Genomic DNA, 13,363 nt, shown 5'->3' on the forward strand with positions numbered 1-13,363 from the left:
TCTGGCTACTGTGGGCCAGGCATCGTGGTTATATACACTCTGGTGGGTTGTAAACGGTGGGTCGTGATTGGTTGTAAATGGTGGACGGTGATTGGTTGTAAACAGTGGGCCCTGATTGGTTGTTAATGGTGGGTTATGATTGGTTGCTTTTGGACCAATCATGAGGTGCCAGATATGCAAATTTGAGGGATTCTAGTGGCCAATCAGAGCAAGGTTTCGAAGGTCAGGTTTTTGGAAGGGAACCAATCATGGTAATTGTTTGCTCTCTGAGAAACCTCGGCAGACTCGCTGGTGTGCAGCTTCCCACAGCTAAAAACAAGGGTTTCTCACCAAAGCTGCGTGTCCATCGCTGACTGGCAGAGAGACTCTGCTCTTTGTCATTACTGGGGGACCCGGCTCCTGGGAAGTCCCGTCTCCAGTGTTAAGGATTGCTGGGTTTGAGGTCAAAGGAAGTTCTAAAGGGTCTCCGATAATTCATTAGCCAGAACTACCCAAGCGCCCCATCCCACCCTATCTCCACCAGAAACCAAGCAGTGTGCCTCTATTCCATACTTGAAAGAGGAAAGCCAGGAGCATTTGGTGACAGCACAGATGACTCCACAGTTAAGATTCTCCAGAAGGTCTCATGCTAGTGAGTGACAGTAAGTGGGAAATCAGTAACAGCTGCAGTAGAAATAGTGCAGTAGAGCACAGTAGAGGTAACTGGCTCTGTCTTGGGAAGGCTTCCTGGAGGAGGGGCCATGGAGATGGTACACATTGACCATGCAAGTGGGGGAAGCCATGATAGAAAATGGAAGTTAGAAGGTCAACAGGAAAGTCTTCTAAGCAGGGGACGGACTGACCAAATGCCAAAAGGTCAGATGCCCATGATGTGTGAGCAGGTGGAAGTTGCTAGAGCTGAGCGTAGAGGCAGGGCATGGCCAGGGCTGGAGTGGTAGGAGGCCCCTCCACTGGTGGCACATGCTGGTGAGAATGGCAGAGGGAACCAGGGGCCAGCATGATGCTGAGCTCCCTTGGACTACTTAGCAAGGTCGTTCTACCCACCTGACCAGGGCCTTCTCCAGAGCCAGGAGTCCCTGGGCAGAGCACCATCTCCCCAATGGGTTCTCAGGGTCACCTGTACCAGGATCACCAAAGAGCTTGTTCGAATGCTCACTCTGAGCACCACCTTGATCTACTGAACCACAGGCTCAGGGGATGGACAGGGGGCTATGAGTCAAGCAAGTCCTTCAGGTGAATTTTGCCCTCCAACTTTTTATGATCATTTTCAAACACACACCCAAGCCAAGAAAAGATGATCATCCACGTGCCCACCTCCTCCATCCTCCAGTTACTCATGCTTTGCTATATTTGCCTAATGCGTATGTATGACTGGCTGAATCATTTGCAAGTAAGCTGCAGACATCATAGGACTTCACTCCTAATACCTCCTGAGAACAAGCTCATTCTCCTCCATCACCTCAATATCATTACCATACTTGAGAAAATTAACATTAGTTCATACTGTCACTTTATAGCTCATATTCAATTCTGCCCAGTTATCCTCAAACTGTCTTTTTTAGGTAAGTCTTTATAACTAGGATCCAGTTGACTCTAGGTGATTATTAAGCAAGCTGAAGTTTGAGGCCCCCTCTCTGGATATGCCTAATACTGTTCGCATAATTGTGTAAAGGTGTCAGGGTACTAGCTAATAGTCTGGTAGTCCTTCCCACAGTATCTGACCTTGGAACTATGGCTTTCTGGAAGCTGAAGAACCACCATTTCTCAGAGGAACTTGCCTCTGATGGAGTAGTTTCAGACACACTGATGGACTATAAGGAGCATGTTAAGGGGGACATCTGGTAGAACCTTTAGCAATTTGCTTATGGTGTGCAAGTAGCCTGCTGCTTGGCTTTCAGATGAAGCAACCACTGCTAGGGGCGGAGGTGAGGGTGGTGACCATCCCTGGGTCTCCTTGGGCAGGTCTTGACCTGATGCTGTTCCTGCAAGAGATCTGGGTGGAGCATATCTGCTGCCCTCCCTGTCAGACCTTCTCAGGGCACTCAGGCTCTGTGGCTCACAGGCAAGGGACAGAGACACAGGGAATGACTGTGATAGGGCAGTATCCTGTAGCCATGGAATCAGGAGAGAAATGACCTAGGACACTTGGACTAGACATCCCACCGTGGTGCAGGGCAGAGGGTGCAAGGCTAAAGCCATTCTCTTCTGAGGGACAGCAATCTGTGAATATGAGCCCACTCATCCCCAGGGCTTCTGCTGAACTCTGCAGCCCACAGGCCTCTTGCTATGGTCAGCACCCACCCAACTTCTAAAGACAGCAGGAGGAAGAGGCTGACACTGCCCGGGACTCACCTAGATTCACCTAGAGACCAACACACTTTATCTGCCCTCACTGAGCTAATAACCCAAAAATGAAAAGGCAGCAGTAGCCACAGGAGAAGAACCCATGCAGGAGATAACCTACATGAAGGTAGGTAGGCTCTGCCCCAAGGTGGAAATGACTAGGCTGGAGACACTGTGGGACTTTTCCACCTGTTTCTCCTGGGCCAAAGAGGCAGGGGGTGCCAATACAAGGATGCATAATTATTTGGTTTTGGGACTCTGGGTTTTTCAATCACCTTGGTTGTCCACAGCCTGCCCCAAGTCCTGCCTGCCAATTACCTCAAAAGTCTCCCAGAGTTACAGATTACCAAAGGGAGCCCCTGTGGAGACACAGCCAAGCCTGTTGGTGACCTCGGGGTTGAGGACCATGGGGTTGGGGAAAGAGAAGGGAAAGTGAAGCAGGTAGAAGAGGGGCCTTAAGAAATATTAAGCACAGAGTGGCAGAGAACAGTCAGCCAGGAAAGGCTGGGAGAGTCAAGGCAGATCTGGTGTAAGAACAAGCTTACATTTTATCAAAATGCACTGACCAGGCCAGAGGCCATCTTGGCCTACTCTGACCAGCAGACCAGGAAGTGGGCAGGGTATGTTTCCTAAAATGGAAGTCTAAGAAGAAAGCTGTCTTCAGAAAAGGAACCTCTTTGAAGGAAGATCTTGGAGTCTTCATCCTTAGATGAAGACCTTTCCTGATGCCAAGTGCCCCTTGGTGGCATGGAGCATTTCTAAGTGGCATTTCTTTCAGGGAGTGTCTCCACAAGGATGACTACTGATCTGGAGATGTTTCATTTGACTCCTCCTTCTAGGAGTGACAACTTGCCTCTTAGCCCCTTCCCAACCCTTAAATCCTGTGGTTCTATCTGGAAAACAAAGCCAAGCCCTGACAAGAGTCTGAGAAGACACATTCACACCCAGAAGGTCCTGTCCCTGGGGAATTCCAAATTGATGTTAATCCGAAATGGAATGTGGAGCCCTCCCAGCCCATGGGCCAGGTGCACCTTACAGTGTTAACAAGAACTAACGGTAGGAAAGTCTTCCTGGCATTCCAATGCTGCAGATTTTCACAGCAGTCCAGGACCAAGCTGGGATTACTCTGCCCACCCCCAGCAGCCCTGCCCTCCCAGAGGCACTTCGCATCCCCACCACGTCACAACTGAGGCCTTGGGAACCTGTGGGCAGCTTTTCTGGCCTTCCTCCTTCCAAGGTCAAGCCTGGATTACAGACCTGAGAGGGGATCTCCTGAGCTCTCTGGTATTACCAGGTGGCCTTCTGCTCATACCAGTTCTTAAACCTCCAAGTTATAAATTCACCTTGAAATTAGGGGCCTAGCCTGCTGTGAGACACCACAGAATAAAGATTTTACCCACTGCAAAATTTCTAATTAAATTTTTCTTAGTATGATTTATGCATGAAAAAAAGATCTGCCAACCAATATGCCACAATGAGACAGGACCACCACGTGTAAATTAATTTAAATCTAGTTTATTCGCAGAGTTTTACTTAACCAATTCTCATTTGTTCCTCTTTCTCACCATTATATAAAAATTCATCCTTTGTACACTTATGTAAAATGTTGACCATAATTAAGAAACAGATATTGCACATTTAATGACTAAAATAAAGTTGTGGTTTTTAAAGGTTACACTAGGCATGTGGCAAGGAAGAGTTGAACATGCTTAAGAAGTATTTATCTCCACACAAGTGACCTTAACCCACTGAAAAAATAAAACCTAAGAGATATTACATCTGTACATTAAAAAATAAGTTATAATTAACAGCATTTCTTAGAGATTCTATTATACCAAAATGGGGTCAGTAGTTTCATTTTATTTATTCAAGTTATTGTCATCAAGAATTACAAACCTATCCAGAGTGAAGGAAACTTCAAATGTAGCTGATTCAGGACACCCAGTATGGCAGAGGCATATTCCAGCGGGCTCCAGAGCAAAGCCAGTACTAGTGCTAAAGTCAAGACTATTACCCATAGTCCGATGCAGACAGAGGACCTCAGGAGGAGACCCTGTTTTAAACAAGCTTATTTCCCAATATCATGTTCTCCATTTTGCCTAGTAAGACACATTTAACTTAGCAGAAAAATGATCAGCCACTACCTTAAAATAAGCTGTGAAGTTGGCACCAAATGAACAGTAGGCAGCAGTAAAGAACTGGCTGCAAAGCACCCCATTAAGACCTGTCATGTTGATGTGGGATGAGACCTCTTTGGCAGCAACTGATCTTAAACCAAGGTCTGGAGTTTGAACTTACCACTTCTTTACTGTGCCAGCCATCTGGTGCAGCTTCTGAGAGCAGATGCTGCCCACATGTCCAGAGCTGCCTGGACCACACTAACATGACACTAATCCCAGAAAAGGTGCAAGTGAGGCACCAAGGACGGAGACACTAGGAAGCACACTCTCCTGGTGCCTGCCAGTGCCAACTTAAAACTTGGGCCAAAAGTGCTTCATTGGCCCCACCCTTGTCTTGGCCCTGCTAATCCTGGACACAGCCCCTAAGGATAACATGGACTAATTTGGGCACTCTCCCAAAAGTGCAGCTCCATTGGGTATCATGGTGGAAAATGACTAAATGAAGACACTAAGGCATTTAACTGAAGCACGAGGATGTTTGTCCTGGAGAGGACTAAGGGTGAGATCAGAGATGTGACAAAAACTGAAAATGTTGGAGCCAGCAGATGGCATCGCGGTTACGTTGCTGAACTCCCACATGGCTAACCACAGTTCAAGTCTTGGACCCAGTGGTTTGAAATTCACACTGGGTGCATGTGTGTATGCGTGCCTAAGATCCCAGGAGGAGAATGGAGAAGGGATTGTGGCATGGCCATCCTCCCTGGAGAGGGTGATTTCTCACTTTCCCTCTCACTGTCTTTCTCCCCAGCGAACACATGTACCCTAAGGCAAAACCCTCTTTAAGAAAAACAAAATATTTGAAAGTCTGTCACCAGATAGGTGAGAGAACCCCAGCCTGGACTTCTTCCAGGCAGAACCATCACAACAGGCAATATTACCAGTAGTGTCTGGGCTCAATATAAAGCAAGAGCCCAAACAGATCGCTGATGGTGGCCTAAGCAGAGCTGGAGGATCCTGCTGAGTAAGAGGTGGCATGAGATGAGCTTTACTGTCATTCTGATGGAGAAGTCTATGCTTCTATGACATCTGCCTCCTGCTCCAGAAGAAACAATTAATTTTAGGAATAAATCCTAGTAAGAAATGGCTTTACCCCTTTGTTCAAAAGAATTGTCATGAACACTCGTAATCTGTACAACATGGACACAATGATTTTGGTGACTGATCAGGAGGAACAAGGGGGCTGTCTCTTGGTTAAAGAAGGCTGGGCTGTTTGTACTCTGGACTAGACTTCTCCCAACCCAAAGAACTAAGGGACTCAGGCACAACAGGGAGTAAGAGGCATTTGGTGGGTGAGCCAACAAACTGATCATGAAACTAAGAAACGAGTCATGGTGTGAAGCTGAGGTCCTGAGAGCACAAGACTTTAGAAACATGTATGGTGGGTCCTTTCCCTGCCAGCTGCTGCCATACCACACACACACGGCCAGCATGACTTCCCTCCCTGAACATACTGTGCCTTCCAGCTTTCTGTCCTTCAGCTGTCCTAATTATGTGGTGAAGCAATGCTACTGGGGATCAGGTTAGCTTCTCTGGGCTGTCGATACACCACAGGGTAGGAAGAAGCAGAGGCACTTTGCATGAAGTCCAGCATGACTGCCTCCTCCTGCTTCCAGGAAGCTGTCAGACATCCTCGTCTGAGTCAATGCCACTGCTGGCCACTGTGAAGGAAGTCTAGGGTGTGCAGTGCTCAGCCACAAGGCAGGCTGTAGGCTTGCTTAATCCCAATACTGACATGCAGCACCATCACTGTCTCTGAAACTGTGGCCCTGAGCACTCTGGAGGCCAATAGTTTTTTCAAAGAAAGGCTTCTAACCCCTGCAAGACAATACTGAGCCTGGCCTATCTGCTACCCTCCCTTCTGGAGCAGCATCACTGTGTTCAGAACTGTCTCAGTGTCTTTAAAGCACTTGCTTAGTTAGCCCAGAGTTTCTTGGAGGAACCTGTAAGCAGAGTGTACCTTCAACACTTGAGCAAAAAGGACTTGGGACCAGCAGTTAGCGTAATGGCTATGTTGCTGAACTCCCATGCAGTCGACCGCGGTTCGAGTCCCGGACCTGGTGGCTTAAACTCACGCCGGGCACATGTGCGTGCGTGCCCAAGATCCCGAGAGGAGAATGGAGGAGAAGGGATTGCGGCGTGGCCATCCCCCATGGGGAGGGGGGAGATTTCTCGCTTTCTATCTCTCTGTCTCTCTCTGTCTGTCTGGCGAGTGCACACGCCCTATAGCAAAAACCTCTCAAAAAAAAAAAAAGGACTTAAAGAGGAAGCACTTATACTGACCATTTTTTATAATCAAGTTATAATATCAAATTAGATGACATCAGGCATGAAAATCCATATCAATTTAACAACTGAAGTACTCTGCAAGATAGCATGATATCCCTAAAATTCAGATTCTTATCAATTACACCCAAAGATTGATTTTATTTTTTATAATTTTTACAGATCAAACACATTATAAATATTATACACCTTCAAAAATTAAGAGTAAACATAATTTCCTTTAAAATATAGTCACTCAAAAATTTCACATTCTAGGATATCAATAATTACATACTCCTGAAAGAAAACAGCACACGAACTATTTCTTGTCATAAACTCATTTTGCCAAGTCAACCGATTGTCCATAGCTTCTAAAAATCTTCTCATATGCAGAACGAAAAGATGACTGATTTTGAAAATGGAAAAAGCAAAAGCAAAAAACACTGAGATAGGCACTTTATGGCCTACAAAAAGTCAAAGAGATTGAACTACAAAAGTAGTTCAGGCAAGAGACTGAACACAGATGTTCTGCATCAGAGCTCAAAAGCATGTCTGTGAGGCAGAATTGTTATCTCCAACTAAAGTTCAACATGAAAAAGAGCTCCTGCCAATATCAAGACATGGGGTGGGGGGGCACTCCTAAAGGGTATCAGAGATGAGATTTTTGCTCTATTAATTCCATACCTATCCCCCTACTAAAAGCTCTTGGTGGCTGTTTAGATATTTTCAGGTAAATATTCTCAGGCTATTAACATACTATGCAAGCTGGCAAATAAAATCCACTTGGCACTGACAGAACTATGAATATGATGACAATGGTCAGATCGCTGCTTCCTGGGGAAATGGCATGAGCAAGAAGATGGTGAAAGAACAAGACAAGGTTACAGATGGCGCTGGTAATGAATGAGCTGTTACCACAACAGAAGGCACGTGGCTACTGAACAAAAGCCAGTTTCAGTAATTCTCCTGACCTGACCCAGTTTCCATAGCCAAGTCCATCAGCTTCACCGGAGTTTAAGTATGGAGTGAAGAAATGAGCAGGGAATGGAGAACCAAGTCCTCAGTCCTACTCAGTCTCTGTGGGGCCTCTGGGTATCACCCTGGCAGACCGGTGGCTCCTTCTTCAGGGGGAGCACAGCTGCCTGGAAATGGGTTTGTCAGGATCTCTGCTGTCCACATAATCAGGGTTAAGGGGCCGTATCTTATACCTGACTTACTTTAACTATTCAGCATGTCTGTCTCCCTCCTGAGAGAATATAATATTTTAAAGCTGGTGTATTTCCCCACATTTGAAAAATGCAGAAATTTTCAAAGTTGACCTTTTTACTTGGGAGGACTATAAATAAGAGTTCCAAAGTGAGGGTTCTACATGATTCCCAAAGCACTCAGATCTTGCACAGGCTTGACATTTAAGTGAAACAGGAGTCAGAAGTGGAGATACACAAACAACTCCATTTGGAGGTCCCGTGAGATGCCTGGGACATTCGGCAACTGTGAGTGGATTCGTACCCAAGTGGAACTTAGTATATTTCTCTTATTGATGCACATAGACACTAAAAAGTCCCTGGAAGGTTTTTAAGAGCTAAGAACACACACACACACACACACACACACACACACACCCTTGAATTATCTAATACCTCCCAACCTGCATCTCAGTGAACTACTCATTGGTGGAGTTGAGCTCTGCCGTGGAACGGAGCAAAGTCACTTGTGCAACAGCAAAGTTAAATGTAAACATAAACAGCAAAGGGGTTTTTCAAGAGCCTCAGTGTTACTATCGTATGTTGTCCAAATAATGCACTTCTGGATAGAGACAGTTGATGAGAAGAGCCAGGAAGCTTTTCCCATCTTGGAGACAATGGCCAGGATGCTTTATGAACTGAGCAGCTTGCGAGATCTGATCCTGGTACTCAACATACTGCTTACTGGATGTCATAGATTCGAGAGCATTCAGAGCCTAGAAGACATGAAGATGAGAGGGTTAACTCCACAGATGTGCATGACTTGATTACCTGTTATTGTTATATGGTTCCACTGTAACCCCTGAGGGAAGGGAAGAATATGGCATTAGGAGTCTGGAAGGCAGGCATTCATTGGCGACAGAAGGAGCCAGCAACACAAGCTTCTCCAGTTTCTGCAGCCTTCCACATCCAGTCTCCCTTCTCCCTGTTCCATATCATTTCCCAACTCTTCCTTGCCAAGAGCCACTGTGGTCAGGCTGAGCTGATTACTGGACTCCTCACATACCACCCATTTCTGATGCCTGCTTTGTCCTCATTCCCCCCAGTCCCACTGTGGGCTCTCCCCACCAGATCACCTGTTCCTCTCCTCCTAGAACCCAACTGGAAATCACTGACTGAATCTTGCTAAGGTGAGACCTGTTTCATTTGCTGTTGAGTTTGTTTTCAGGTTCAAAGGAAATGTCATATTAAACTGTGTAAGTGGATCAAATTAGAAAGAAAACAGTTCTTAAGTGCTATGGAGGGAAAAAGATCAGGTTGTTAAATTGGTTAACAAGCCCAAAGAGCAGACCAAGTTTCTCCCACTTCTATCCGACAAATGGCACAGAATCCATGAAAGAGAAATTTTTCTATTCCTCTCTTCACAGGACTAAAGAAAAACATTCTTCAACTCCATAATATTAACTTTTCTTCCCTTCATAGCAGAAAAAAAGATTAAATGGAGAAAACCAAAAAATCATGAGAGTGTTTATTAGGAGTGAGGAAATCCTGTTTTCCAGCTGCACAAGCTTATGGCCCTAGTTGATCTCCTCACCACTGGGGCACACCCACCACCATGGAGTCCCCCATGCCCACTCCCTCCCTTTTATGGGAGCCACTGCACCAAAGAATATATATGAAAAGATAGAATTTGCTTGGTTCAAAAAAGGGAGGGTTTTTTTGAGGAAAACAAATTAATTGGAAGCTTAGAAATAAAATATCAGGCAGGCTAGGCGGAAGTCTTAGGATTGAAAATAAGTAACTGAAGGGATTTTGGTACTAAGTTAAGAGCTATATAAACAGAGTATTCCCATGAACTGTAGGTGCCCTTCTGTCTCCCCTCCTTTTCTTTTTTTCATAGAGCCCCCCCAAATGGTGCACTTGACATTATGCTGAAGATTAATCATTTTATAAAAATATGACTTTTTTCAAGTCTAAAACTCCTGATGACAAGTATGCATGGGGCATGCAGCGAATCTCGACTTGAAGTCTAAAGGAATGCCAACAAAGAGAGGCAAGGCCTGGGAGATCTGTGGCCAGATCTGACCACCACGGGAGAGCTGACTGTTCTCCAATATACCCTGCAATGCATCGCACTGACTTCACAACCTGCCCTCAGAATACACAGCTGCCACCTGGGACTTCACGTTTCTTGTCAAATGTTAGGAGAGTCGAACACCAGTTGTCTAACCAGTGGTGATACGTATCAAGCATTTTATAAACTAAGATTCCTGTGAAGAACCTACCAATTGTACCATCTGATATTTGTTTGTTTGTTTAATTGCCAGAGGGCACGTACATTCCACCTGAGAGAGAGAGAGAGAGAGAGAGAATCCTCCAATGGGGCGTGGTCACACTACCATCCTTTCTCCTCCATATCTCTATTCTGTCAGGATTCTGGGCACATATGCACACAAATCCTGAGTGTTTTTCAAGCTGCTGGGATTCAAACCACAGCAAGCCACTGGGATCCAGCTTCCTATGCACAGCACTTAATCACCATACTATGGGGCCGGCTCTGATCCTTGCTCTAATAACCAGGATCTCACATTGCATGTGAGATATAGATGTTATAAAGCTATACAAGAAGAACTAAGGGGCCTCAGCACTTAACACTTATAGACAGTCCTGCAGGGGTAAGAGTGTGAAGCCTGGAGCCAGACTGTCCAGTGTGGACCACAGCCCTAACACCACCAGCTGTGTGATTTGGGACAAATTACTCAGCTGATCTCTGTCTCTGCTTCCTCACCCACAAAACTGGGATAGTAATAGTTCTATGTTACAGAGTTGTTATGAGGATTAAATAAACTAAGACTTTAACTCACTGAGTTAAAATTCAGAACAGTGCCAGGCATATAGCAAGCACCCAAGGATGCTGGTCCTCGTTTTATATTGTGCCACTTTGTATCTGGCCAGCCTGTTATAGGTTAAAAACAGAGTTCCAGGAATGGAACCACTGCCATGTGGCTTCCCATGTCTTTGGAGATACCATTTTTTCCCCGTTAGGTTATTCCAACATTAGCCAATTGTGGTCAACCTTCAGAATCATAAAACAGGAACTATTTTTTGGTTCCAAGTTAAGCCTCAGCTAATCTCAACTGTGGCTGTAGTTGTGATGTGCAGTTCTTAGCCTGAGCTCAGCCGGAACCCAGCCCCAGCACATGGCAGGTTAGCGCAGATTCAGACTCATCACAAGTTGATCCTAGACTTACCCATGTCCTTACTTCTTCGATGAGAGTGACAGTGCTCTAGACAAGTGCTTACCAAAACTGGTTTAAAATCTGAGGTAGGCACAGATAGTAACCATGCTCCATTAAGTACAGCACACAAGAGGGGAACACTGCACTACTGCAGAGCATCGTGTCATGATGAGCCCAAGCTAGAGCCACCACCTCCACCTTCTGGGGAAGTTATGCTGGAAAACAACTACCTTAATTGTAAAGCTCTTTTACTTACCTGCTGGGCTTTCGAGGTCAGATGTAATTCAGAGCCAGGCTTCAAACGGATCTGATCTTCAGTAGGAACCTGAACTGAAAGGAAGGCAGCCATGCCTCGGGCAACTACCCGGAACCTTAGGCATTAGAGAGAGGTAAGAAGTCCATGACCAATTAATTATTAAATATTTTTTAAATGAACACCATATTTTCTATTAAAAATATAATAAACACGTCTCCAGATCTACTGTGTCATTAGCCTCTTCAGGAAATTCTTAAATGACAGAAAATATTAAATGATCAAGAAGGAACTTCATTCTTCCCTTTCATCATGACCACCCAAACCATGTATACACATGGAAGTGCTGGTAAAGATGTGGAATAACTGGAACCCTCATACAATGCTAGTGGGAACATAAGTGCAGGTTTATGGAAAACAGTTTGGCAATTCCTCAACAAGTAAAATATGAATAAGTATTCTTATTCATATAAGAATACTCTTATATTCTTATATGAGCCAGCAATTCCACTTCTGTGTATATACCCAAAAGAACTAAACACAGATGTTATGAGAAAATGGGAGACTAACAGCAAATGCTTTCAATGCCTTGAGATTTTTTAGCAACAGAAGCCTAAACCTGTTTCTCCTAACTTATCCTTCTCACTGACTGACCTTCACCCATCTTGTCAGCTACTTCACAGGTCAGCAGATGGAGCCCCTCACAGGTTCTAGATTTTCCTGATTTCTCAGCACCATGATCAAGTACCTAACCTGAAGTGGCTTACTGGGATTTTAACCTAACCCTTGTACCATCACTGGCTACAAACCAAAAAGAAATGAGCAGGATAGTCAAGTTTCAAAGTCAAAATGCAACAAGCAGTACTACTGAAAAATACTGTTTAAACTTAAATATAAAATAGTTTTAAAGTGAGAACAACTAAACATGCTTTTTAGAATATGCAGATATAATCAGGCTCTGATTTCCTTAATCTTTCTGGAAAAGCTATCTCATAAGTCAAAAAAACGTATGGAAGTAGCACAACCAATAAGCAGGTGCAGAATTCCTTACCTGTTAGATAAGGGTGACTTTCGACCCAACCCGATTGCCCCTAGAATCCCAGAGCTGAGCCTCTCCTCTGCCACAAGGCTCTGCCTGCTTTGAAGCATGAGCAGAATTCGAATGACGGATTCCATCAAGACAGAGTCATTCTGCTCTGTCTGAATCAGGGACAGCTGCAGGACCTGGTGCCACCACAAGAATAGCTTTGCTTCCTCCTGCATTGAGCTGAGGGGAAGCACCATAGGAGAATAAAATTAGAAATGGACCTTTCTCTATTCCCATTTAACTGAAATCTACAGTGAGTTGTAAGTATAGACACAACTGAGTACTTTAAAAGCTTAGGTTAATGAGTGATAATAAAAAAATGGGATTATAACAGGTACTATTTATTGAGCACTTAACTACAGGCCAGATATTGTCTCTGGGGTTTATGTCATTTCACTAAATTCCCATTACAAACCTATGAGGCAAAGGTTATTATTTCTATTTAAGTGATAAGGAACCTGAAGGCTGGTGCTTCAAAATGCCTATTTTAGGAACTAAAATACCTGCTCAGAAAATTAGCCCAGCAAAGTAAAAATCCCAGACGAGTGTCATTGTACCTCATAGCCCTGTTTTTCATGCACCATTTGGTTTTAGGTACTTAAATACACACTTGCTTAAATCCTAAATTTTAAGTTAACTAATTACGAGTGAGCTATCATGGCAGCCAGAGGACCAACATACCTTGGGTACACCTGCTCCAACCACTTGCTTAAGATGAGCAGCACCTTCATCTCATTCCTTAGAGTCTGCTCACTATTTAAACACTGCAGCAGGTAGACATAAAGAGTCAAGTAACTGCCAAGGGCGAGGCATTC

The 13,363-nt window shown here is 44.7% G+C and overlaps 1 protein-coding gene across 1 annotated transcript in view; it reads right to left on the reverse strand.

Moving 5' to 3' along the window:
* Window positions 1-7,031: 7,031 nt before the first annotated feature.
* EPG5 (ectopic P-granules 5 autophagy tethering factor) overlaps window positions 7,032-13,363 on the reverse strand; it is a 135,772-nt gene continuing 129,440 nt past the window's right edge. Inside the window, exons 42-45 of the mRNA XM_006144408.3 lie at window positions 13,230-13,363; window positions 12,513-12,728; window positions 11,465-11,579; window positions 7,032-8,745 (exon numbers count right to left, since the gene is read on the reverse strand). Coding sequence (XP_006144470.1) covers window positions 8,563-8,745; window positions 11,465-11,579; window positions 12,513-12,728; window positions 13,230-13,363 — 648 coding nt within the window. The 3' untranslated portion in view covers window positions 7,032-8,562. The remainder of the gene's footprint in view (window positions 8,746-11,464; window positions 11,580-12,512; window positions 12,729-13,229) is intronic.

Source organism: Tupaia chinensis, unplaced genomic scaffold, assembly GCF_000334495.1.
Source record: "Tupaia chinensis unplaced genomic scaffold, TupChi_1.0 Scaffold000119_1, whole genome shotgun sequence".
NCBI classification, from domain to species: Eukaryota; Metazoa; Chordata; class Mammalia; order Scandentia; family Tupaiidae; genus Tupaia; species Tupaia belangeri.